Source organism: Drosophila biarmipes, chromosome 3L (genome assembly GCF_025231255.1).
Source record: "Drosophila biarmipes strain raj3 chromosome 3L, RU_DBia_V1.1, whole genome shotgun sequence".
Classification (NCBI taxonomy): domain Eukaryota; kingdom Metazoa; phylum Arthropoda; class Insecta; order Diptera; family Drosophilidae; genus Drosophila; species Drosophila biarmipes.
The window spans coordinates 24027495-24053032 of record NC_066613.1 but is presented as its reverse complement, the minus strand read 5'-3'; the positions used below and the strand labels follow the sequence as shown (position 1 = coordinate 24053032).

The window sequence follows — 25538 nt, the reverse complement described above, 5'->3', positions numbered from 1 at the left end:
TTCCAGAGCAGGTTCGAGTGGTTGAAACTGTTTCCGAAGACGGCAGGCCAAAGAAGAAGAAGATCCGCACTCGGGTTATCAAGAAGGTCAAGGGCGACAAACAAGAAGTCACGAAGATCGAAACCGTCGAGGAAGATGACAAGCAACCCGAAACCACAGTTACCGTTGAAGAACTTCCGTTCGAAGAAGAAAAGCCAGAGGAAATTGAAGAGCTTCCAGAGGAGGTTCGAGTTGTTGAAACTATAACCGAAGACGGCAAGCCAAAGAAGAAGAAGATCCGCACTCGGGTTATCAAGAAGGTCAAGGGCGACAAACAAGAAGTCACGAAGATCGAAACCGTCGAGGAAGATGACAAGCAACCCGAAACCACAGTTACCGTTGAAGAACTTCCGTTCGAAGAAGAAAAGCCAGAGGAAATTGAAGAGCTTCCAGAGGAGGTTCGAGTGGTTGAAACTGTTACCGAAGACGGCGAGCCAAAGAAAAAGAAGATTCGCACTCGGGTTATCAAGAAGGTAAAGGGTGACAAGCAAGAAGTAACGAAGATCGAAACTGTCGAGGAGGATAATAAGCAACCGGAAACAACGGTCACTGTCGACGAAACCGATTTAAGTGGGAAAATAAAACCTAAGAAGAGAGTTATTGTTAAAAAGCCAGAAGAGGAAGTAACTGTTTTTGAATTGCCTGAGCGGAAATCAGTTATACTTTCCGAAAAAGAGGATGGAACTCCAACCAAGACGGTTATTAAAACAAAAATAATCAAAAAAATTCAAGGTCCGAACATGGAAGTTACAAAGGTTCAAACTGTTGAGGAGTACGAAAAAGCACCACAAACTAAAGTAACAGTTGAAAATTTTGAGCTTCCATTCCCAGAACTTCCAGAAGAAAAAATTTGTGAAGTAGTTATATTGCCTGACGAGGTGTTCGAATCTGAAAACGTTGATGAAAAAGGAGCTCCAAAAAGAGTTAAAACAAAGAAGCGTGTCATTAAAAAACCTTTAATTGGAAATACCGAAGAAATTACTGAAATAGGAATAATTGAACAAGACAATAATGAGCCAATCTATTCAGTATCCATAAAAGAACAGCCCTTAACGGATTTGAGCCCAAATGACATTAAATTAATTGAGCTACCTGAGCTCTTAACAGAGTTAGAAGTTGTTTCTGCTGATGGTACGAAAAAGAAAAAGACAGTTAAATCTAGAGCTTTTAAAAAGAACATCGATGATGATCTTGATGAAGTTACAACTGTGCATATAATCGAGGAGGAAGATAAAGAGCCACTGACTACTGTTAAAATAGAAGTTGTGCCTGCTGACGAGATATCTATCACACCAATACCGATAGAGGAGCTACCTGAGGAAACAGTGTTCACCGAAGAATTAGATGAAAATGAGAGGCCGAAGAAGAAAACTACCAAAACACGAACATTTAAAAAGCGTGGTCCGGAGGACGACGAATATTTCCAAATTCAAACGGTTGATGAAGAGGGCAAGGAACCCGTTTCGCTCATACGAGTTATTAGCGATGAAAATATTGCTGATATTATCGATATTAGTAAGCTTGAAGACGAAAAAGTTTCGAAACACAAACAAAAGTCACACAAACAGAAGGGTAAGAACACAAACAAACACACCATCCAAATACACATTTCACAGAAAAGACTCCAATTGAAGTATACGCAAAAATCTTTGTTTTTTATCATTTATTTCATAGATGTATTGTTAAAACTCTATATTAATATTCGATCTGTAGTAAAGCCTTTTATTAACATATTTTTTTGATCACTCCACAACCCACAAACAAACATAAACACCTCAATCCAGTGGAAAAATCTAAGGCCGCTAACACAGAAACGGAACACCCAGTTTACATCACGACATTTAAATCTGTACAAAACGAAGATGGAGAAACAACTATACAAACTGAAAACAAACGAGTTTCACAGGAGGAAGGAGTCGTTGTTGAGGAAGTTATTAGTGATACAGAATTCATTCCAGAAGACACAACACAATCACACCTTGAAATTATTGAAGTCAGCGAGCCAACAGGTGATTTTTTATCAATAAACATATATTTATACATAACTATATGAAATTAGGGATTTTATATATAAACATAACATAGTAAACTATTTGAGGTACAAAAGTTTACATTCATAAAAAAAAAAGTTAGGCATAGTAGAAATCAATTCCATTTTGTTTCACATCTACATATATATAGATGCATTCCAAAAACTGCATACATAATCATCGATATTTTTTGGAAAATATATATACTAACTACTTACCTAATTCACTCAAAAGTACGTAAGACCTAAAATAAAAATAATACCCCAAAAGGCTAGTACGTACAAGGGTCAATCTTTTACAAATTTTTAACATATACTACGACTTATTAAAAATTTGGAAAGCAAGAGCCATCCATATATTTTTAAAATTCTTTAAAAATTAAAGTTTGTAAACGGACAACCCACATTTCAAATGTTTATAACTTCTTAACCCATGCTAGTCAAAACGCCAAACTTTGTGTACCGTACAAAGTTTGTGTGGTATAAAGCATTATATAAAATGCAAATATATATGTAAAAATTAGTTTAGTGTTAACACAAAACACGTAATTCTTTCTTAAACAGACAAATACAACAAAGAGTACACAATCACTGAACCTGAAGAGGCAAGTGCTGATGCCATACAAAAACCAGCTAATGACAAAAACCCAAGACAGAAAAAGACACTAGAAACTTCTATTGAGGAAGTTGACGAGACTATTAATGAGGAAAGTACACGGGAACTGACTGACAAGACAGATAAGAAACGAAAGACCAAAAAGGTTGACGGTAACGTCGGCGATGTTTTGGCGGATGAGAAAGGAGTTGAAAAGAAGGAAAAGCTAAAGAAAAAGAAAGTGGTCCAGTCAAAACGTGATGAAATGGATGACTACATCCAATTCCTTATACACCAAGAAATTCCAAAGACTGTACTTCAAGGCTATGAGCGTACGGAAATGGATCTTCCACAAAGGGCTCGTCGTGACTCGTCATTCAAGCAAGCAGTTAAGCTTACACCTATGAAAATCGAAAAAGTTGAGTTTAAAAAGCCTAAAATGGTGGAAATAACTTCGGTAGTTGAGTTCCCACAAATGCTTAAGCTTAAAGCTCCAAAGCAAAGACCTCAGGAAGAGAAAAAAAAGAAAAACGAAGCCACTTTCAAGAACAAAAAATTGAAGAGCTGGATTAGGTTTATCCCATATGCACCATACTGCTTCCCTTATGTGGTGACCGAATTGGAAACTAATCGCGATGTGGGGGAACTTTCACGAAATGTTGAAGAAGCCGAAGAGGTATTAAAATTGCGACCAAAGAAATTCAAGCCCTTAAAACATGAAAAAACGAAACTGGAAGAAGTCGATTTTGAGATTTTTGAATCTGAAAACTCAGAACCATCTGATAAGGAGCAACCGCGGCCCAAGTACAAACGTGCTAAAAAGTTAAAGGACGAAGTACCGGATAAAATTAGAAATCTTAAGCTTGGAAAGGGTAAAATTCCACAAAATGTTGAGACTATTGAGGAAATTCGCTTGAAACCGGTTGAGATAATAATAGAAGCGGAAAAAGTGGGCGAAAAGCCCATAAAGATTGTGGAAGACGAAGTAATCAGGAAAAAGAAGCCCAAAAAGTCAGACAGGCCTGAAGAAGCACTTGAGTTTGAGCCCATTGAATTCAAGGATGTTGACGGCACATTTGAGTTCCCAGAAGAGTCTGAAACATCTGCGACTGAGGAAAAGTTCACACAAGAGAAGCCGAAATACAAAAGAAAAAAGAAGCCGACTCCCAAGCCAGAGAAAAATCAGTACGAAATATTTCCCGGTAAACCAAAGGAACAAGACGAATTTCCGGAAGAGGAGCTAAAATTACGCAAGCGCCAAGGTGAAAGACCTGATGCTGAAGAGGAAGAGGTCAAGCTTAAACCATTCTATAAGTTCGAAGTCCTAGAACTGGAGCCTGAAAACGTACCGTCTGAAATGGTACCTACCACTGAAAACCTTTCAAAGGAGCCTAAGAAAAAGCGAAAGCTCAAGCTTAAGACTGAGCAAGAAGATAACACAATCGAAATCGTGGAAATATCTCCTGAAAATAAGGATGACAAAATCTTTGAAGTTACTGTCACAAGCTCTGAAATTGTTCAAAATGACGAAATGCCGAAGAAAATATTTAAGAAGAAGGTAAAGCGAATGAACAAACAGGAACTTGATGATTTCGTCACAGAGCTAAAGGAAGAACCGGATCAGAAGTTTTACGAAACAAGCATGCAAGACTTCTATGAGGTAAAGTTGACCGAATTACCGTCAGAGATAGAAAAAGATAAGCACAAGAAGCGCAGGATACGGCTTGAAAAAGGAGATGATGTGGAAGTTTTAGAAATTGTCGAATCGGCTGTCGCATCCGATGAAGAACCCCTCTACGAAATTTTTATAACTCCTACAGAAACAAACGAGGAAGAATATGAAGCAATGCCAGCTGAAAAGCCTAAAAAGAAAACCAAGAAAATGAAGAAGGATGAGCTGGATGACTATATTCAGCATCTGATAAACGCCGAGATCCCTGTAACAGAACTGGAAAGATATGAAAAAATTAATGTAGATGGAAAGCCGAAAAAGATCAAAAAGCAGAAGGTCAAGCAAGAAAAGGCAGTTATAGATGAAGGCGAAACTCTTCAAATTGGAATCACAGAGCATGAGCCAATCGAAAAACCAAAATTAATGAAACCAAAGGCAAAGAAAGCTATTAAGGAAGCAGAAGCACTTGAAGCCGAGGCGATTCCGGTATACGATGAGTTCCTCATCAAAAAAATTGATTCTGAGCGTTCCTCAGATGAATACATTAAGCAAACAGATAAAAAGGCCTCTCAGGCTTTGGATGAAATTTTAGTAGATTTAAGTGAGTCTTTACCTATTGTAGTAGTGGTAGATGATCTTGAGTCCGCTACACTAGCTCCTGAAATAACTTCAGCAACGGATGAGAAAATAATAAGAAAACGCACCGTGAAGACTAGAAAAGGTCCAAAGCAGTACGAAATTGAAATAATTGAAACCGATGGTGAAAGGGAGAAACCAGATGAAGCCAAGGTTATAGTTGTAACGACAGAAATTTCTGAAGATACCACCGACGGACCTTCGCTGATTAAATCGGAAGAGCCAAAGAAATCCGTTAAGAAGGTGAAGAAAGATAAGCTTAAGGAATACATTGTCAATGTAGTCGAGGAAGCACCAATAGAACATATCGTTGAATTCTCTGAAGATATAAAAACATCTCCTACCAAAATAAGCCCATCAGAAGAGGATATTACTTCCTTTACCACTACAGTAGTTGAGGAGGAAACAGTTAAGCCTTTTGTACCCGAAGAAATAAAGTCTGAAAATGTGGCAAGTATTCCGAAAGATAAGAAGAAGAAAACAGATCAACAGAAAAAGATAAAAGTATCGCAAATTGAACCTTCTCCAATTTCTGAAGATTCGATGATTACAGAATATTTAACCAAGCTCTCGGAATCTGAGGAAGTTCCGCTAACGGATGAATACTCCATTGAAATAAAAGACAGTTTGCCAAAGATCAAAAAGAAATCGACAAAGAAACCCAAGGAAAAGTCTCCCTCTGATACCATTTCCGAATATACAATTCGAATAGAGGAACTGGCTCCGGAAACTGTTACCGAAAAAATAGTAAATGAAGAAGGTACAGAAGTTGAAAGAATCATAAACAAACGAAAAATTAAAAAAAAGGAGGGTCCAAAGGAATATCTTATTGAAGTTCTCGAAACATTTGAAGAAAATAAGCCACAAGCAGATATTATTATTCAGACCACTGAAATAATGGCATCAATTGACTCCAAACCTCAAAAGGATTACAAGGTGAAGATTGTGAAGAAGAAGAAACCAAAATCCGAAAGCTTGGACAATTATATTCAAAATCTGATAGAGGAGGAAATTCCCAAATTGGATCTTGAAGAATATGTAGCTGATGTATTAGAGACATCTCTAGAGGAAAGAAAACCCAAGAAAATCAAGAAACATCACAAAAAATCGACTCAGGTTGTCGACGGCATACCGATTACTGTGCACGAGGTAACCATACAAGAGTTTGAACCCGATCTAGAAGATTTGAAGCCGCAAGAGGTCATCGTGAAGGTGTTTGATCGTGAGGATGCAGAAGAAACTCCCAAGGATCTAACAATAAAAGATTCAGAAGAAAAACCCAAACCAAAATCGAAAAAATTGTTGAAGCACAGGAATGTTGAAGAGGAACTGCCGCAACCAGTTATTGAAGACATTTCGGAAGCTGTACAAGTTGTACAAGTAACTGAAGAAGATGGTACAGCAAAGCAGGTCGAAATTAAGAAGAAAAAAGTTTCTCGCAAGCAAGGGCCGAGGGAACAAATCTTTGAAATTACTGAGACAAAAACTAGTGATGAACCACTGGCTGAAGTAACTATTGTCGAGGTGACAGACGAGAAGCCCAAAGAAGAAATTATTCTACCTAAGGAAAAGAAGACAATAAAGAAACTCAAAAAACTTATACCCGAAGACGTCGAAAGCTTTGTAATTAATGTTTTGGAGGAGTTTAGTGAGAATGAGGGGACCGATGAACCAGTCATTAAAGATATTGTTGAGTCCGTGGAAATTCAAGTTACAGAAGATGATGGCGTTACCAAGGAGGTTGAGGTTAAGAAGAAAAAGGTTTCCTGCAAGCAAGGTCGCGAGGAAAAAATCTTTGAAATTACCGAGACAAAAACTAGTGATGAACCATTATCTGAAGTAACTATTGTCGAGGTTACAGATGATAAGCCTAAAGACGAAATTCTTTTAGTAAAGAAGCAAATAAAAAAACCGAAAAAACTTAGGCCTGAAGACGTCGAAAGCTATGTTATTGATGTTCTTGAGGAGCTTGGTGAGCCTCAACAGTTTGAAGAGGTAGAGCATACTGAGGACAAACCATACGAAACTAAATTAGAAACAAAGAAGCCAAAGAAGCCCAGCGCAGAACCACCTGAAAAGACAATCCTTGTTGAAGAAGTAGCTCCTAAGACTGTTATAGAGAATGTGATAAACGAAGAGGGCGAGGAAGTGAAGCAAGTTAAGACAACGAAGAAACTTAAGAAAAGGGAAGGCCCCAGAGAGTATATCATTGAAATAACAGAAACCTATCAAGAGAATAATCCTGAGGCCGAGATCGAATTCACTACAACGGAGTTACCTTCAGAGTACTCACCAGAGGCCGAAAATGATCAACCACTCAAGATTCTTCATAAGGTCAAAAAGAAGAAGCCAGTTAGGGACGATCTTGACAAATACATTCAACAGTTAATCGAACAGGAAATCACAAAAACACCTCTAGAAGAATATGAACCAACAGAAATTGATGCAAAACCCAAACAGCCCAAGAAAAAGGTAAAGACTCATCACAAAAAGACAATTGAAGATGGTGATGGATTACAAATTACTATTCACGAATTCGATGTGAAAGAAGTCCAACCTGAACCTGAGAATACGGAACCACAAGAAGTTGTGTTAGAGGAAGTTGGAGAAGTTACAAACCAGCCGGACGATTCTTCAAATTACCTTGTAAGCATTTCCGATGAGTTTGTTGAAGGTGATAAGCCAATCGAAAAATCTTTGGAGAACGAACAGAAACCAACTAAAAAAGAAAAACCATTAAAAAAGAAATTGGTTGTGGAACCTCATGCTCTGTTGCAAGAAATGGGTACAACTGTTGAAATTGTTGCGCAACCCACGGAAGAGGGAATTGTAAAAAATGTAACTGTTAAGAAACGAAAGGTATCCCGAAGAAAGGGGTCTAAAGAGCAAATCTTCGAAATTACGGAAACATCAAGTGAAGATCAACCTACGGCTGAAGTTACAGTTATTGAGTTGACCAGCGAGGATGCATTAGTTTGTGAAGAAAAGCCGAAGTCGGAAAAGAAGGTTGTCAAAAAGCCAAAACAATTAGAGAAAGACGATATTGAGGAATATATCATAAATATTATAGATGAATTCGTGCAGCCGGTTCCTGTTGACGTAGTTGAAAGTGAAGCAGAAGAAGTAAAGGAGAAAAAAATTAAGAAACCTAAAAAATCTCTAAAAATATACACAGTAACTGAAAAAGAACACACAGATATCCAGGTACCTGAAGCGGGAGAGGAAGATTTTGAGCAACCGATTGACTCCACTCCAGAGAAATCAACAGAATCCGTCGAATATACTATCGATATCAAAGATACGACTGTGGCTGAGGAAAAGATACAACCCAAGCCCAAAAAGACAACCAAGCCCAAGACTGTTAAGCAGCCTGCAATGGAAGAAAGCCACGACTATACTGTAAGGGTGAAATCTGAAGAAAACATAAGTGAAGAGCCAATCCCTGAACACGAAGCAGTCGTGATTGAAATTGAAGAAGATAAACCATATGAGCAACCTGCTTTCCAGGTGGAAGAAATTGAAACCGAGGCAGTGGAAAAGGAAGTAATCGATGATAAGGGTGGAATGGCAAAGCAAACTGTTACCCGACGAAAAATCAAAAAACAGATTGGCACCAAGGAAGAAATTATCGAAATCGTGGAATCCAAGACAGGAGATACTTCAGAGTATGAAGTCATTGTCACGACCGAAGTGCCAGAAACAGTTGGTGAAGAAGTTCCCCAGGAGGAAAAACAAAAGAAAACTCGTAAAGCCAAAAAGGTTCCCAAGGACGATCTTCATGACTACATTCAGAAGCTTATTGAGCAGGATATACCAAAAACCGAACTGGAAAAGTATGAAAAGATCGATATAGATGAGCCAATCAAAATGAAGAAGAAACCCATCAAAAAGGTTAAGCATTCTGCGGAGAAGCCGACAGAGGGCGCTGAACAGCCAGTGGAGTATAATCTTGTTGAGGAGATTCCGGATATTCCTAAAGTTCAAAAAGACGAGACAGAGCTCACGTTTACTCTTAAGGAATTTATTCCAGAAAAGCCATCAGAAACGCCATTTGAAATAGTTGTCCTTGAAGAAACGGTGGAGACCAAGCAAGTGCCAGATGATGAGGGAATAGTAAGGGAAAAGGTGGTTAAGACTAAAAAGATAAAGCAGAAGAAGGGACCTGAAGAAATAGTTCACGACATAGTCGAGGTAACTGATAAGGATACAAACGAATCTGAAGTAACAGTCACAACCACCATTCCAAAGGAGACACCCGATCAGGAAGAACCTTCAGTAAAACAAAAACGGACAAAGATGGTTAAGAAAGACGAAGTCGTAGACTTCATCATGGCAGTTATTGAGGATGAGGCACCAAAGACGGTTGAACCTGAGGACGTAGTTGCCATTGTAGATAAGACTAGTCTTAAACCAACTTCGGAAAAGACAAAGAAAAAGCCAAAGAAAGAAAAACAACCATCCGTTGAGGAGACAGTTCCAAAAGACACTGAAGTTTTCGTTATCGATACAGTTCCGGAGGATTCTACAGTTAGCGATAATATTATAACTGTGGTGGAATCAATTCCGCTCGTAGAAGAACCTGAACTGAAAATAAATCAGCATGAGGAAATTAAAAAACCAGAAAAGAAAAGAAAACAAAAGTCTACAATTTCTATTCAAGAGGACCAACCGGCAATTGAATCCGAAGAACAGCCATTAGAGGTTACACCGAAGGAATCTGACACAGAAAAACCTGATGTCCGCGAATTTAGTGTTTCAATCAAAGAAGAAGAACATACAGAGCTCAAACCTGAAGAAAAGAAGACTCCTAAAAAGGTATCAGAAAAACCAGTCCACCCCTATGATGGAAAATACGATGTTCCAGTTCAAGAAAGTGTTTTAGAACCCGAAGAAGAAAAGCCGTTTACAATTCAGGTAATCGAAAGCGAAACAAAGGTCGAAGAAACTAAAGACGACTCTGGCGAAATTCATAAGCAAGTAACCACCAAGCGAAAGTTGAAGCGACCTGACGGTGAAGGTGAAATAGAGATTATTGAAGTTGTAAAGGACGATCAGCCTGAGGCGGAAATAACTATTGTTGAGTATGAACCAGAACCTGTAAAACAAGACGATAAGCCCAAGGAGCCTAAAAAGAAAACCAAGAAGGTTAAGAAGGATGACCTACATGACTACATACAAAAGTTAATTGAAATGGAAACGCCCAGGACTGAGCTTGAAAAGTATGAGAAAATAGAATTTGAGCCGACTGTCAAGGACAAACCAGTAGATAACATGATTGATAAAGTGGAAGAAACACCTTCTGAAAAGCCGAAAAAAGAAAAGAAGCCAAAATCTAAAACACTTCCAAACGATGAAAGTCATCTTGCAGATCAGTTGGTAGAAGTTAAAGTGATAGAAGAGGAAGCTCCTGAACAACCCCAATTACCTGTAGAAGTTGTAGAAGTTCAACCTGTTGAAGTACATGTCGAAGAGGTTGTTACTGAAGGGGGCAAGTCTGTCCAGGAAAAAACTACCAAACGAGTTTTAAAGAAGAAAGGACCTCAAGAAGAAACCACTTTCAAGATTACAACAATTGAGAGCGAGGATAACGATTCAGTGACGGTTATCGTTGATGAGGAACCAGAAGTAGCTCCCGTACAGTCCATCGAAAAACAACCTGAGCGGGCTGAAGAGAAACCGAAGACAAAGCCCAAGAAAACCGTAAAGAAAATTAGGAAGGACGACTTAGCCGACTATGTAAAGAAACTAATTGAAGAGGAAATTCCCAAGGTAGAGCTTGAAAAGTATGAAAAGGTAGAAATGCCAGAGAAATCTGGTCAAGCAGCTCCTTCTGAAAATATTTTGGAAGAGAAAAAATCTGAGACAACCGAGCCAACAGCAATAGCCACCGACTCAGCCAAACCCAAGAAATCTAAGACTCCTAAGCCTAAGGCAGACGAAACAGAACCTGACTTACCGACAGACATCACTGACACTGCAGAAATCACACCAACCCAATTTGCACATCCCGAGGACACAGCCACTGCACAAATTACACCAAGCGCACAAGAAGAGAAACCTATTCAAGATGACACTAAAGATACAATTCAGAAAACAGTTAAACATAAGAAAACAAAACCAGACACACAAAAATGCGTTGAAACAAGTAAGTTATTAGAAGAGAGTTTTTGGAGCCTACAAAATTCCGCCGCCCTTGCAGCACCTCCTGCTCCTTTGTCTGTGTCTTTCGCATTTGTTTAATTCCCTTGAAACCTCGTTGATTTCAAATCGTTGCGCCTTTCCCTCCTATATTTCTCTTCTTTTCTCTCGCTGTTGAATTTCGACTCCATAAATTTGAGTCAATATTTTTGCGGTCCTAATATCTTCCAGTTCAACTTCTAAGCCCTCAACACAGTAACTCTATAAAAAATTTCGTATGCATGATTTACGTTCATAACCTTAAGTAGTGTAGAAATTCTGTGCAAAAGTTTAAACTTTTATATTTGCCGTTAGTTATTTGTTCGCTTCCTTTAGTTATAGATAAATAACGGCAACATATATAACTTTATGCACTTGTAGACCCTAGTATCGATTCCAAATTCACACTAATCTTCAATCGCTATGTACACTGTTGTTCATCTATATATTTCATACTTTTACAATTAATCCAAATACCTTACCCACTATTACTATATTAATCCCGTAATTTTTTAACTGTGTTTATTATTGAACTATTGAAATTATCCTTCGTTTTGGTTAATTCTTTAAATGTTTTCCTTCAACTGCTATTTATGTAAATATAGCCTGATATTTTGTCATCTGTCCAGTTCACCGAAAAGCTTGCTTTGCAAAAGCAATGCGTGGTTCCCCAGGTTTTTCTCCAGTATTTAGCTTATTTTATTTAAACTTGAATGCATTTTTTATAACAGGTGAACTTCCAGAGGTTCAAAAAGACTATGAAATAAACATCATTCATGAAGAGCCCGTCGAGGAAGATCAACCCCAAAAGATTCTAGAGGTTCGAGTTATTGATGAAATCGCCGAGGTGGAAGAATCACAGCCCATTGTGGAAGAGATTGAAGAGGAAGAAGAACAGCCCGTTACGGAAGAAACTGTTGAGGACGTCACCAAGCCCAAGACTAGAAAGAAGAAGATTGTCAAAAAGAAGACGGATGACCATGACGAACTCATCAGAAAGATGTTGGAGCAGGAAATCGAAAAGACGGAATTGGAGAAATACGAGAAAATCGAACTCGATGTTCCCAAGAAACTGAAACCAGAATTCGCTTCTCTTGAGCCAATAAAAATCGAGCGCAAGGAACAGAAGCCGACAAAAGTAACCATTGTCGAGGCTACTGATGTTCCCAAAACCGTTAAGCTTAAGCCCGGTAAACGTAAGGAGAAACCTGCCGAGGAGCAGACTGTACAACTGCCCAAATTCAGACTCAAGGCCCGCATGGTGATGGTTGAATACCCTCCGGCTCCGCTAATTCCGAAAATAACTGATATTGGGGCCATTAAGGACAACGGTGAACTATCTCGTAATATTGAAGAGGCTCAAGAAGTTCTAAAGTTCAAACCGCAAAAGACAAAGAAAATGAAGAAGATCAAGGATGATTTAGAAAAGGTGGAACTTGAAAAGTACGAAAAATACGTCAGTAGTGAAGAAGAATCGGAGGAAAAGGAGCCTTATAAGAAACCTGAAAAGGCACCAAAACCAGAGGAAAAACAGGAAGAAGTGAAGCTCAAACTGGGCAAGGGTAAGAAGAAACCAATCGAGGAAGACGAGCCAGAAAATGTTACTCTTAAAAAGATTCCGCAAAAGCCACAAGAAGCCGAGGAAGAAGTTGCTCTCAAACCCAAACCAAAGGAGGTGTTTGTTATTGAAGAACTACCAAAGGAACCCAAGGAAGGAGCGTTTGTTGTAGAGCCATTTAAACCAACTGAATCCGATCGTCCTGAATATGTTCCCGAGGAGCTAGAGCCAATCGATCATCCAGAGAAGCCCGATAAACCCAAGAAGCCGACGAAGACCAAATACAAGCCCAAAGATAAGTCGAAGCCCGAACCGGAAACGATCATCTCGGAGATCGTTCCCGCTGTACCAAAAGAAAAAGCGGAAATTCCCGAAGAGGAAGTAAAGTTCCGTAAGCCCCAGAGAGACGCTTCAGAAGAGACTGACTTAGAAATAAAGTTACGTCCCGTCCCTCAGACTCCTAAGACTGAGGAACCTGTCGAGCAAGCCCTGGTCAAGACCATAGAAGAGAAACCAAAGCCTGAGAACATTCTAGATAAATCCGTTGATGAGGAAAAGAAGCCAAAGAAATCGAAGCCGAAAAAGGTGCAATCAAAGGAGGAAGAAGTTTCTGAACAGAAGCCAGAAGAGTTTGAGGTTTCGGTGAAAGAAGAAAAAGCTCCAGTGGAGGAACTCGTGAAAACCGAAAAGCCGGAAGAAGTGAAGGTAAAAGAGAAAAAGCCCAAGAAAGCACCTGTTTCGGAAGTTGTCGTCTCTGAAGAAGTGCCGGAACCCAAAGAATTGCCCGAAGACATTCCAGTGGAGTACAAGATAACAACTACAGTACTAGAACCAGAGGAGGCACCAAAGGAACATCAAGTCCGAGTAATTGATTTCGATGAGCGTCAAGAAACTACCGAAGAAGTTATTGAAGAAAAGGTAGTGACGCGCAAGAAGAAACCTAAGCCACAGCAGCCGGAAGAGTTTGAAGTCACTCTGCAGGAGCCAAAGAAAGAAGAAATAGAACCCGAGGAAGTATCCGCTGAAATCTCGCTGCCAGTTGAGCAACCCGAACAGAAGCCAGAAGAGTTTAAGGTTGAACTTAAATTGACTGAGCCTACTCCAGAAGTGCCGGTTGAACAGCAAGTAACAGTCAAAGAAAAGAGCAAGAAAAAACCTGTTAAAGAAGTTAAGGAAGATAAGATTGTAGTGGTAGAGGAAGAAGAAAATGGGCAACCAGTCGAGGAGGCAGCTGTGGAGCTTAAAGAGCAGGAAGAAAAGAAGAAAACGAAGAGACCGAAATCCTATGAGTTCAAGATCTCTGAAACCGAAGCTGTTGAAGAGAAGCCAGCCGAAATTATAGAGGAAATCCAAGAAGAAATACCGGAGGCTGTAGAGGAAAAGGTTGTCGAGAAGTTTGATTCTTATGAAATCACTCTTACAGAAACTGAACCAGAAAAGGTGGTTAGAGTCGAAGAACAGCCCGAGGAAGAAACTCCTGAAGAGGTTGTTTTCAAGAAAAAACCCAAGCAGGCTGAGCCAGTTGAGGCCGAGATTGTAATAACAGAACCAAAGGTGATAGAAGAAACGACTGTGGAAACTGCAATCAAACAGAAGAAGACCAAAAAGCCGAAGAAAACCGAAGAAGAAGCTCAGTTAGAAATTAAGGTTGTTGAGAGCGAAGCACCTGTTCCTGGAGAAGTGTTGATAGAAGCTCCTAAGAGTGATATTGTAGAGAAAGAAGATGTTCTTGTCGAAGAAAAGCCAGAGGAATTCAAAATTCGTGTGTCAGAAACTGAAGCCAAGCCCGAAGAATTAAGTGAGGCACAGTTTACTGTTAAGAAACGCAAGCCTTCTGTTACTTTCGCAGACGAGCCCGCAACTGAAATTATTCTTAAGGAAAGCAAACCCATTGAAGAAGTTACTGAGGAAGCTCAAATCAAGACCAAGAAGCCAAAGAAGAAGGTCAAGGAGGTGGAAGCTGAGGAATTAAAGATTCAAATCACCGAAGAAATTCCGCAGGAAGTACCCATAATTGAGGAAGTCGAGGAGGAAGAGGTAATCCCGGAAGTCAAGAAAGAAGTACCGGTGGTTGAAGAGAAGACATACACAATTGGCATCAAGGAAACGGAACCAGAGAAACCTGCCGAAGAGATTGTTGAAGAAGAGCCGTTGCTATCTGAGCCAATTGTAGAAGAGCCGCAACCAGAAATCTTCGAAGAACATAAGGTAAGGGTTATTGAGGAAACTCCTCGTGAACTGGTTGAGGAAGTCATCAAAGAGGAGGTCAAGGTTATTCGCAAGAAGAAGCCAAAGCCAGAAATTAAGGAGGAACCCGAGGCGGAAGTTACTGTCTCTGCTCCGAAGCCTACTGATGAAGTGGAAGCTACGACCAGTATTGCTGTTGTTCCAGAACAACCGGCGGAGGAAAAGGCCGCTGATCTCAAGATAACAATCACTGAAGAAGTGGCACCACCACAAGAACTTGTCCAAGAGATTGAAGAAATTGAAATTGTCGAGAAACCAACGGCCCCAGAAGAAAAACCTGAGGACTTCAGTTTTGCCATTAAAGAGACAGAAAAGGAACCCACAGTAGAAGACCTGCCGGAGGAAAAGGTTACGATCCAAAAGAAAAAAAAGAAGGCACCAATAGCCGAGGTGCTCGAAGAGCCTGAAGCTGAGTTCTTAGTTAAGCCTAGGCAGCCAGTTGAAGAAGTTACCGGAGAAGCCAAGATCAAGAAGAAGTCTATAAAGCCTGTAAAAGAGGAAGAGGCAGCTGCAGAACTTAAGGTAACTATCAGCGAGGAAGTTCCCGCAGAGGTAGAAGTTCAAGAAATCACTGAGGAAATTAAAGAAGTCGCTCAAGAAATTCCCACTCAGTATAAGATTGACGTTAGGGAAACTCAACCGGAAGTTCCAGAGGAAGAAGAAGTCACCCTACCGAAAAAGAAACCGAAGGCTGCTCCGGTTGTTGAAGAACCCGAAGCAGAAGTTAATCTGAAACCAAAGCCAAAGACCGAAGTAGTTCAGGAAGAAGCTAAGATAGTTAAGAAGAAGCCAAAGAAGCCTGTTGAGGATGTAGCAGCCGAGGAGCTTACGGTCAAGGTTGAGGAAGAAGTTATTCCTGAGCCAATCGTGGAAGAAGAGGTGATCGAAGAAGTCCAGATCAAGAAGAAGACAGAAAAGGCTGAGCCTGAGGACATTGTCGATGCAGCGGTTGTGAAACTAAGAAAACCAGAGACAGCGGAAGCAGAAGAAGTGGTGGCTGAAGTCACCCTGAAGCCCAAGGCCCCGAAGGAGGTTACCGAAGAGGAATTCTCTGTAGATGTTAAGCTGCCGAAGGAGAAGAAGGTTACTGAGGAAACTTTTGATCAGACTTTACAGCTCAAGAAGAAGAAGAAGCCTCAGAAACCAGTAGAAGAGGCTGCGGATGAGCTAAAACTTCAGCAAACTGTGATCGAAGAAAGGCCCGTGGAAATTGAAGAAGAAGAGATCGTTGAAGAAGCTGTTGTCATTCGCAAGAAACCAAAGAAGTTGTTCGAACCAACGGTTGAAGATCTCGAAGAAACTGAGTTTAGTCTGTCCTTCAAAAAGCCCCACACTATTAACGAGAGCGTGGAGGAGGCTGCCACGGTGCTGAAAAAACGACCAGTCAAGCCCACCACTCTGGATGAAGCTGCGGCTGAGCTTTCCATTAAGCGTCAAGAAGAAGAATACGAAGAGGGCGAGGATGTCGAAGAGTTCGTTGTCAGTCAGCGAAGAAAGCCAAAGCCTCTGCAAATCACAGAAGAAGACGAGGAAGCCTACACGGTGAAGAAACTTAAGCGACGCAAGCCAGTAGACATTCCCGAGTACGCTGATGTTGAAAACGTCACATTCCGTGCCAGGAGTACCAAGACTAAGGAAGATGTCGATCAGGAATTCAACATTGCCCTGGACTCGTATGCCGAGGAGGAGATTTCCATGTCTGGAAAGGTTAAGCTGAAGAAGCCAATAAAGAAGACCTTCTCTGAAGCAGCCGACGAAGCCAAGATCAGGATCATTCAGGACTACGATGATGGTGAGGGGCCTATTATCGAAGAAATTCGAGACGATGAGGATACTATCGATGAAGTCGAGGAACCAGAAGAATACTTTGTTGAGGAATTGCCACCAGACGAAGTGGACTTCAAGCTGAAGCCGAAGAAGCAGCCCAAGCCAGCCTATTCCGTTCAAGACGAGGAGGAAGAACAATTCCTAATTGGCATTCGCCATCCGAAACGTGATTCTGTGACGTACGATGAGGACTCTCTAACCTTTAAGAAGAAACGTAAAGTTGTTCAACAACTTTTCAATGAAGGTAAGTCGTTTTTTGTCAGCAGTAACGGTAATTTACATACAAATCGAAATGCTTTATTTTTACAAATATACATATCAGCTTATATGATATCAGAGTGGCAAGGTAAAAATACCCAACTTGAATGTCGGTTGCTAACGCTTAACCATTCATTGTTCACAACTTAAAAAATTAAATAAAAATTATTTTGAGAAAAGATACTAATAATGTTACATTTTTACGCAGATGGAGCTTCGCTTAACATAACCAGGGAAATGAATATTGAAGGTATGTGGTCACTAAGTGAAATACATTTTTACACATAAGTAAAACAATATTTATAAATTTTAGAATCAGACAACCAAAATGTTATGTATTCCATCTGCAATTATATTGCCGACAACGATGAGGCCATCAACCTAGTCGAGGGCGAGAAGGTAACAGTCGTTGGACGTCACAGCTCTGAGTGGTGGTATGTAAAGAAGAGCACTACGGAAGAGGAAGGCTGGGTACCAGCTCAATATCTGATGGAGCCCGAGGAATACGCGCAGTATGTGCAAAACAAATTGCACGAGAAAATCGATAAGCTGCCTGTGTTCGAACGTAAGTTATTGCTTTTACTAAAATGTATATTTGTTAGCCTAAACATTGTTTGGTCGCCGTCTACGTTTTGTCATTAACCAATTAATTGTTGTTTTGTTGTGATTGTGAAATGTAAAGGTCCTGGACCGGAAGACAAGCCCATTGCCCCGAGATTCATTGAGAAACTGCAGCCGATTCATACACCCGATGGCTACACTGTGCAATTCGAGTGCAAGGTTGAGGGCAATCCACGACCGCAGATTGCCTGGTTCCGCGAAACTGCCATTATCAAACCATCGCAGGACTTCCAAATGTTCTATGACGATGACAACGTGGCTACATTGATTATTCGCGAGGTGTTCCCCGAAGACGCTGGCCAGTTCACAGTTGTGGCTAAGAATGCTGCTGGATTTACTTCCAGCACAACGGAACTGATTGTGGAGAGTCCACTTTCCGATCACGGATCCGATGCCACAGCCCTCTCCCGTCGAAGTATGTCACGTGAATCGTCACTGGCTGACATTTTGGAGGGCATTCCGCCAACATTTTCGAAGAAACCAAAGGCTCAATATGTCGACGAGAACACGAATGTGATCCTTGAGTGCCGACTGGTGGCAGTGCCAGAACCGGACATTGTGTGGACTTTCAATGGCGAGGACATAGATGAGGAGGAGATCAAGAACGTTCGCATTGTTACAGAATCGGACATGCACATGTACTGCAGTGTGGTGCACATCACCAAGGTGAAGAAGTCGCAAGAGGGAACCTATGAGGTGATTGCCACCAACCGCGAAGGTGAGGCACGTCTGCCCATCACCCTGAAGGTGCGAACAGCAGATAAGGAGGCTCCGCAAATTTTGGAACCCTTGCGCAACATGGTCATACGTGAAGGCGAGAGTGTGGTACTGTCCACACAGATTGTGGGCAACCCCCCACCAAAGGTAACCTGGTACAAGGATGGCAAGCCCGTTAAGAATGCAAAGTCCGATAAGGATTTGCATACCCTAACACTGATCACACCCAAAAAGTCTGAGAAGGGTGAATACACGGTCAAGGCTGTCAATCCTTTGGGTAGCGTGGAGACCACTGCTAATCTTACAATTGAAGGTAGGTTCGATGTTTCATGTTCGAGTTTAAAAGGGGTTTATTTCAACAAGTACTAACTAGAGTTCAATTTTCTTCATTTAGAGCCGACAAGTGGCAATGCTGAACCACCACTCTTCGTGGAACGCTTTGAGGAGCAGAATGTGCCGCAAAAGGGCGAGATTCACTTACCAGCTAAGGTTTCCGGTAATCCTGTGCCCGAGGTCCAATGGCTGTTCAACAACACTCCATTGTTCCCCAGCGAGCGCATCCAGCAGGTTTACGATGGCGAGAACATCGAGCTCATCATCAAGGATGCCAACCCAGAAACCGATTCGGGTGACTACAAGTGTATTGCCAGTAATCCCATTGGCAAAACATCTCATGGTGCTCGAGTGATTGTCGAGGTTGATGAAGTGACCTTTACAAAGAAACTGAAGAAGACCATCACTATTGAGGAGGTGCAATCTCTTACTCTGGAGTGCGAGACCTCTCACGTGGTCACCACCAAGTGGTTCTTCAACGGAAAGGAACTCAGCGGCATGGATCACCGTGTTGTGGTGGAAGATGGCAAGACTCATAAGTTGGTCATCAGGAACACTAACCTACGCGACTCCGGAACATATACATGCAAGGTCAAGAAGCAAGAAACTCAATCTACTGTTGAGGTTCTGCAGCGTAAGCCCGACTTTATCAAGGTGCTCGAGGACTACGAGGTAACCGAAAAGGATACCGCCATTTTGGATGTGGAACTTACTACAGAGAGCACCGAAGTTACCTGGTACAAGGATGGCGAGAAGATCACGCCAGAGAACAAGAACGTGGAGTTTATTAAGGATGGCAAGGCTCGTCGCCTGGTCATCCGCGATACCACTATCCACGATGAAGGCCAGTACACTTGCAAGATCGAGGGACAGGAGTGTAGTTGTGAGTTGGTTGTCATCGAGCTACCGCCTGAGATTGTCGAGCCGTTGAAGGATGTCTCGGTGACCAAGGGTGAGAATGCTATATTCGAGGTCGAGCTCAGCAAGGGCGATGCCCTGGTTAAATGGTTCAAGGATGACAACGAAATTGTGTTCAATGAGCGCATTCAGCTAGCTATCGATGGCAAGAAGCAGTCGCTGCGCATTATCAAGGCAAAGCCGGAAGATGTGGGCGAATATTCAGTCCAGGTGGGCGACAAGACTTCGAAGGGAACGCTGACGGTGGAGGAGCCTCTGGTGGACTTTGTCGTCCGCCTGCCGGATGTCACGCTGGCCACCAAGACTACGGATGCCGAGTTTACGGTGCAGCTGTCACAACCCGATGTCGAGGTGACCTGGAGCAAGAAGGGCAAGCCCATAAAGCCCAACAAGAAGCACGAGGTCTTCGTGGAGGGCACCGTTCGGCGACTGGTCATCCACGATGCCAGCGACGAGGATGCCGGCGAGATCAGCTGCGTGGCCGAGAACGTCACCAGCAGCACTAAGCTGTGCGTCGAGGAGCTCAAACTGCCACCCGTCATTACCTCTGACAAGGATCAGACCATCAAGGTTAAGGAGAACGACGATGCCATCTTCACTGTCAAGTACACGGGCGTACCAACGCCCGAGGCCGTTTGGGCCACGCGCAAGGTTGTCATACCCAAGTCAAAGCGGACAATCCCTGCCATCGATGAGCAGTCAGCCACGCTAACCATCAAGAAGGTTGTCGACGATGACGAGGGCGAGTACACCGTCAAGCTCGTCAATCCGGTGGGCGAGGCGGAGGCCAGCCTACATCTGGTCATTATGCGTAAGTAGCCCAGCTTATATGCCAGTTAATTGGTGCGGAACTGACCGAAGACCCTAATCAAATACTTAGGCAAGCCCACGGCACCTGGAACTCCCCAGCCCTTAGAGATAATGCACGACTCCATTACGCTCTACTGGAAGGCGCCGGAGGACGATGGCAAGTCGGAAATTATCGAGTACATTCTTGAGTATCACGATGTTAAGGAAGAAAAGTAAGTGGTCCAAGGAAGTACAGTTGGGAGTTTTCATTTAAAAGTGTGCTTAAGTTTCAAAGTTTTTCTGACAACATTTTTTGAACATAATAATAAATAATTAAACGTAGTTATTTCCGCACTATCATTATTTAAATTATCTTAATGTTATTTGCATTTTTAATAACTCGCTTTATGTCAGTATTTATTATATCGCATTTTAAAATAATTAACAGATTTTTAATGATTTAGGTATTATCCCCTATTCAAAAAAATATAAAAGGGTATATATAAAAAAAAACATTTCATTCCCTAATTTAAAACAATACACAAGGTATAATTAATAAATTATTCACAAATAATGTGTGAACATTTTCTAAAATTCTACTTATGCCTTCGAGTTTCGAAAGTACTATACCAGTTATATTATCAACCTGCAGATGGACTGAAATTAGAAAGATCAAGGACACCACGTACACCATAAGCAAGCTGAAGATCGACACGGAGTACGTCTTCCGTTCGATTGCTGTTAACGAGGTGGGACCATCGCCACCCTCACCGCTGTCGCCACCCATCCGCCTGGTGCCCAAGGTCGAGACCGAGGCGCCCAGCGTGCGGGAACCCCTGCAGGATGTGGTCAGTGAACTGGACAAGGAGGTGACGCTATCCTGCGTGTTCGGCGGCATTCCAGAGCCCAAGGTGACGTGGAAGAGGAACGGCCAGGTGTTCGAGTCGAGCAGCATTCGCTACGAGAACCGTGTGGCCAAGTACACCATTGAAAAGACAACCATTGAGACTGAAGCCACCTACACGTGCGTGGCGACCAATGAGAAGGGCTCCGTGGAGACCTCGTGCCGCCTGAAACTGCAGCAGAAACCGGTCCTCGAGGTGGAGGACAAGTATCTGACACAGAAACTGCGCACGGGCAGCACTCTCACCATTCCAGCGACGGTCCGCGGCTATCCACAACCTACTGTGACCTGGCACAAGGAGACGGTCGAGCAGAAGACCACCAAGTCGATCTCCATCGAGACCACAGAAACCACCTCTACCTACACGGTAAAGAAGGTGACTCGTGAGCAATCCGGCAAGTACAAGGTTACGGCCACCAATGATTCAGGCTCCACGTACGTGGAGTGCACGGTTCAGGTGATCGACAAGCCCAGCAGACCTCAGTCCCTGGAGATCAAGGACATTAAGAAGGACTCCATCACCTTGGAATGGACACCGCCCATCGATGATGGCGGTTTGGAGATTAACAAGTATACCCTGGAGAAGTGCGACATCCAGAACAATGTGTGGATGAAGGTCTCCGACTTTGACAAAGACATTAAGTCGTATGCGGTTCAAAAACTATCCATGAATGCGCAATACATGTTCCGTGTGGTGGCCGCCAATCCAATTGGCGAATCCGAGCCAACGGAAAGTGATCCTGTGACTATAACTAAGAAGTTCGGTAAGATACGGTTTAGTCGAAAAAAGTTTTCCTTATTAAATAAAACCAATATTAAATCGCAGAAAAACCATCGCCACCACGTGGTCCAACAACTGTGTCGGGCATGAACGACACCGTCTTCAACTTGGCTTGGGAGCCATCGGAAACTGATGGTGGCTCAAAGATCATAGAGTATATTGTGGAGATAAGGGAAGAGACTGAAACCACCTACCGAAAGGTGGGCGTAACCCTAGGCACTGTCACCAATATCCATGTGGAGAAGGTGGTCAGAAACAAGGGCTATCTGTTCCGCATCTATGCGAGAAACGAGGTTGGCATCAGCGAGGCGTACGAGACCACGGAGAAGATTGTCGTGGGACGCAAAATAAGTAAGTTTTCTAGAGGTTTTTCGTATTATCACAACTGCTTATGGCTTTCGCAAAATGCTTTTTTTTTTAATCGCTACTAATGCTAAACATGCGCAATTGTAACCCCAAAACGATAACAGCTAATGACAATGAAGCTCTAGGTAAGAGAAAAGATAATAGAGATTAACCATTCAAGAAGTTTAGATACTAATGACTATTTGTTATGTTTAATACTCAGCGCCGCCATCGCCACCCCAAAACTTGAGGGCGCCGGATGTTACCAGCCGAAGTGTCACTTTGGATTGGGAGGTGCCAGCCCGCAATGGTGGATCCGAAATCACGGGTAAAACATCGAGCTCTTGGAATTTAGGAAGACATCAATTGACTCTTAACCTTAACCTTGACTCTAACAGGCTACTGCGTGGAGAAACGTTCCTCAACATCTACCACCTGGACAAAGGTCATCACACTGGATGCTCACCAGCTGCACTACACGATTGACAATCTGAAGGACAAGTGCGAGTACTGGTTCCGTGTGTCTGCGGAGAATGAGGTTGGATTAGGTGCACCAGCCGTCACCGAGAGCATATCGCTCAAGACACATGCTAGTACGTTAAAATTGGTAGCCTCTCCATATAAATCCCATACTGATTTCGGTTTTTCTATAGCCGTACCCTCACCACCCACCGCCCCACTGGAGGCGCGCGTTCTCGCCGCCAATGCCCACATATTCGAATGGGGTATACCCGAGTCAGATGGAGGTGCGCCTCTGCTCGGCTACCACATTGCTATACGGGACATGAAGAAGACCATGTGGATCGAGGTGGGTCGTGTGCCAGCTGGCGTGCAGAAGTTCCAGATTAGAGATCTGCAGGAGAACCACGAGTACATGATTCGCATATTCGCGAAGAACGAGATTGGTCTAAGTGAACCTCTAGAATCGGAGGAGCCCTACAAGGTCATGACTGCTGGTGAGTGTCTTTAGTAAGATAAAGTTAGGTACAATCTATATGGTTTTGGGAATTTATTTTTTCGCTTGAGGATATTAAACTAACCACTTCAACCACAAGTCTCGAAAAGTATGCAACATTAAATTCTGTATTAATTGTTTTAGTTTGACTGCATACTTTTTGGGCACATAAGAAGTGATTTTAAGTCGTAGAGCAATTGTGAATCTAGCTTATTCAGTATTTTGGAAAACCTATTTATATTTCATTCTTACCCAAAACCAGGTCATGAGAGCCTGCCGGACGAGCCGCGTACGGAGATGAGTTCTTGCAACACCTCCTCGTGGCTGCGTGACCACAACATGGACGCGGACATCCATTCGTATGCCCGCGGCAGGCTGCTCCAACGCGACGAGTACTTCTTCCGGCTGTGGGCGGAAATGCCCAAGAGCAAAAAGAAGAAGGGCTCCAAATAGTCGGTGAACGACAACGAAATAAGAAACACTTTAGTCGTAGGTTAAGCGTATTTCAATTGTATTTTATATCTGACAAAGCACTGGGGCAAGCCCTTTTGATTTTCTAGCTTTTTGTACTTTTAGACAGGAGATGACGATGTGTAAGGATGGTGTGGTGTTGATGTTGCATCCCATTGTCAGCGATGCCCACGACCCCCGATCAAAGAGTGCGAGCGAAGAATAAACTTAATGCTCGGGGGCGTGGGCGTGGCTCAATGTCTCAGGATGGCCCCCACACCATCCAGTTAATGGACATAATTTTAGATTTTTCATTTGCATAGAGTTCCTTTTTTCATTTGGTTTTATTATTTTACTTTTTGCCTTATTTTTGTAAGCTGTGATAAATCTATCAAAATCGAAAGCGTCAAACGAAGCAAACAAGAAATGAAACAGAATAAAAATGCCACCAGGCGGCGATCCATCGGCATCGGGCAATGGCAGCCAACGAGCCGCAGCCCTCCAACCAATCCCAATCCCAGCCAGCGTAACTCAATATCCTCTCGGGAGACAAAACAACAAATGGTGCAATTCGATATGAGTTATTCCTGGGGAGTGTGTTGCGAGTCGCTGGCTGCCGTTGCCTTTGTCCTGAGCTCGCCCTGGTTAAAATTTATGGCATAGGAATGTGAGGGAGAATATACTCGTGTGTCTTTAAAGTTACCACAACTGAATAAAAAAACAAAATAAAATGTAACAATGAATTTTTACTGGGCTGCAGCCAACTGGAACCTAATACTGACGACCTTTTTAAAAGCGAAAGTGGGATTAACAGAAGGTCAACTTAAATAATGGCGTTTAAAGTAAATAAAATACTTTGGCCTTAAAGTAAGTAAAGTAAAGAATACTAACAGAAAATTAATTACAGCAGGTTAGATAAACATAAAAATGTGTGTAAAACAATTTCTCATTGGGGCCACATAAATTCAATAATTGGCATTTATAAATAAAAGAACTTATATCCACATAAAGCTTTTAACCATTCAACTTTTCAATGAATTACATTCGAATCATCTTATAAAGTGCCATAAATTAGCAAAAATTGTCGGCGAAAAGTGGTTTTAAATCAACTGTGACCCTTAAACAATGCCCAAAGTTATCAAAGCCAAATAAATAAACAAAATAAATAAAACGATGAATTTTCAATGAATTACGGCTTCAAGTGGTTTCTGGTTTGGCGGAAGCTTTTTGGCTTCATCTGAAATCCACTAATTAATTCATTAGATTTCGCCCACACCCCCGGCATAACTTTTGTGGAAAACTTTTCTGCGTTAAGTTATTTTCGAATTGTAAAACTTAAAGCCCAAGTCTGGTGGGGAAAAACAAAAGCCAGTCCTCATGCGTGGGTTGTCCAGGCAATGGAAACTTATCTGGTGACAGGGCACAAATGCCGCATAAACTTTCCCAGCACCGGATTGTGTGTGCGAATTTAATTAAAGTTTTTGCGGCTGCCACTAATCAAAAGATATTATCTCCTCGGCGCAACCCAGATGTAACTCTCTGTGCGGCTAGACGCAGTAATTTGAGCCAACTTTGTAGCCAGAATTCCAGGACTGACTGGCTGTAAAAGCAAAAGCATATTTCCGGCACTTCAAATTGCAGAGGCAAACAAAGCGGCCAAGCAAACACACACAGGGCGTAGTCTTTT

The 25538-nt window shown here is 42.1% G+C and overlaps 1 protein-coding gene across 32 annotated transcripts in view; it reads left to right on the top strand.

Moving 5' to 3' along the window:
• The window catches only part of LOC108034477 (titin), an 80900-nt gene extending 56310 nt beyond the window's left edge, over window positions 1–24590 (top strand). For all 32 annotated transcript variants that reach the window (XM_050885867.1, XM_050885865.1, XM_050885862.1 and 29 more), the window contains 14 exons: window positions 225–1611; window positions 1824–2048; window positions 2633–11116; window positions 11880–17024; window positions 17247–17288; window positions 17352–17603; window positions 17721–18689; window positions 18771–20438; window positions 20508–20649; window positions 21069–22084; window positions 22147–22452; window positions 22670–22774; window positions 22845–23402; window positions 23664–24590. In XM_050885867.1, the coding sequence (XP_050741824.1) occupies window positions 225–1611; window positions 1824–2048; window positions 2633–11116; window positions 11880–17024; window positions 17247–17288; window positions 17352–17603; window positions 17721–18689; window positions 18771–20438; window positions 20508–20649; window positions 21069–22084; window positions 22147–22452; window positions 22670–22774; window positions 22845–23402; window positions 23664–23854 (20490 nt within the window). In that variant the 3' untranslated portion in view covers window positions 23855–24590. The remainder of the gene's footprint in view (window positions 1–224; window positions 1612–1823; window positions 2049–2632; window positions 11117–11879; window positions 17025–17246; window positions 17289–17351; window positions 17604–17720; window positions 18690–18770; window positions 20439–20507; window positions 20650–21068; window positions 22085–22146; window positions 22453–22669; window positions 22775–22844; window positions 23403–23663) is intronic.
• The last annotated feature ends 948 nt before the right edge of the window (window positions 24591–25538 follow it).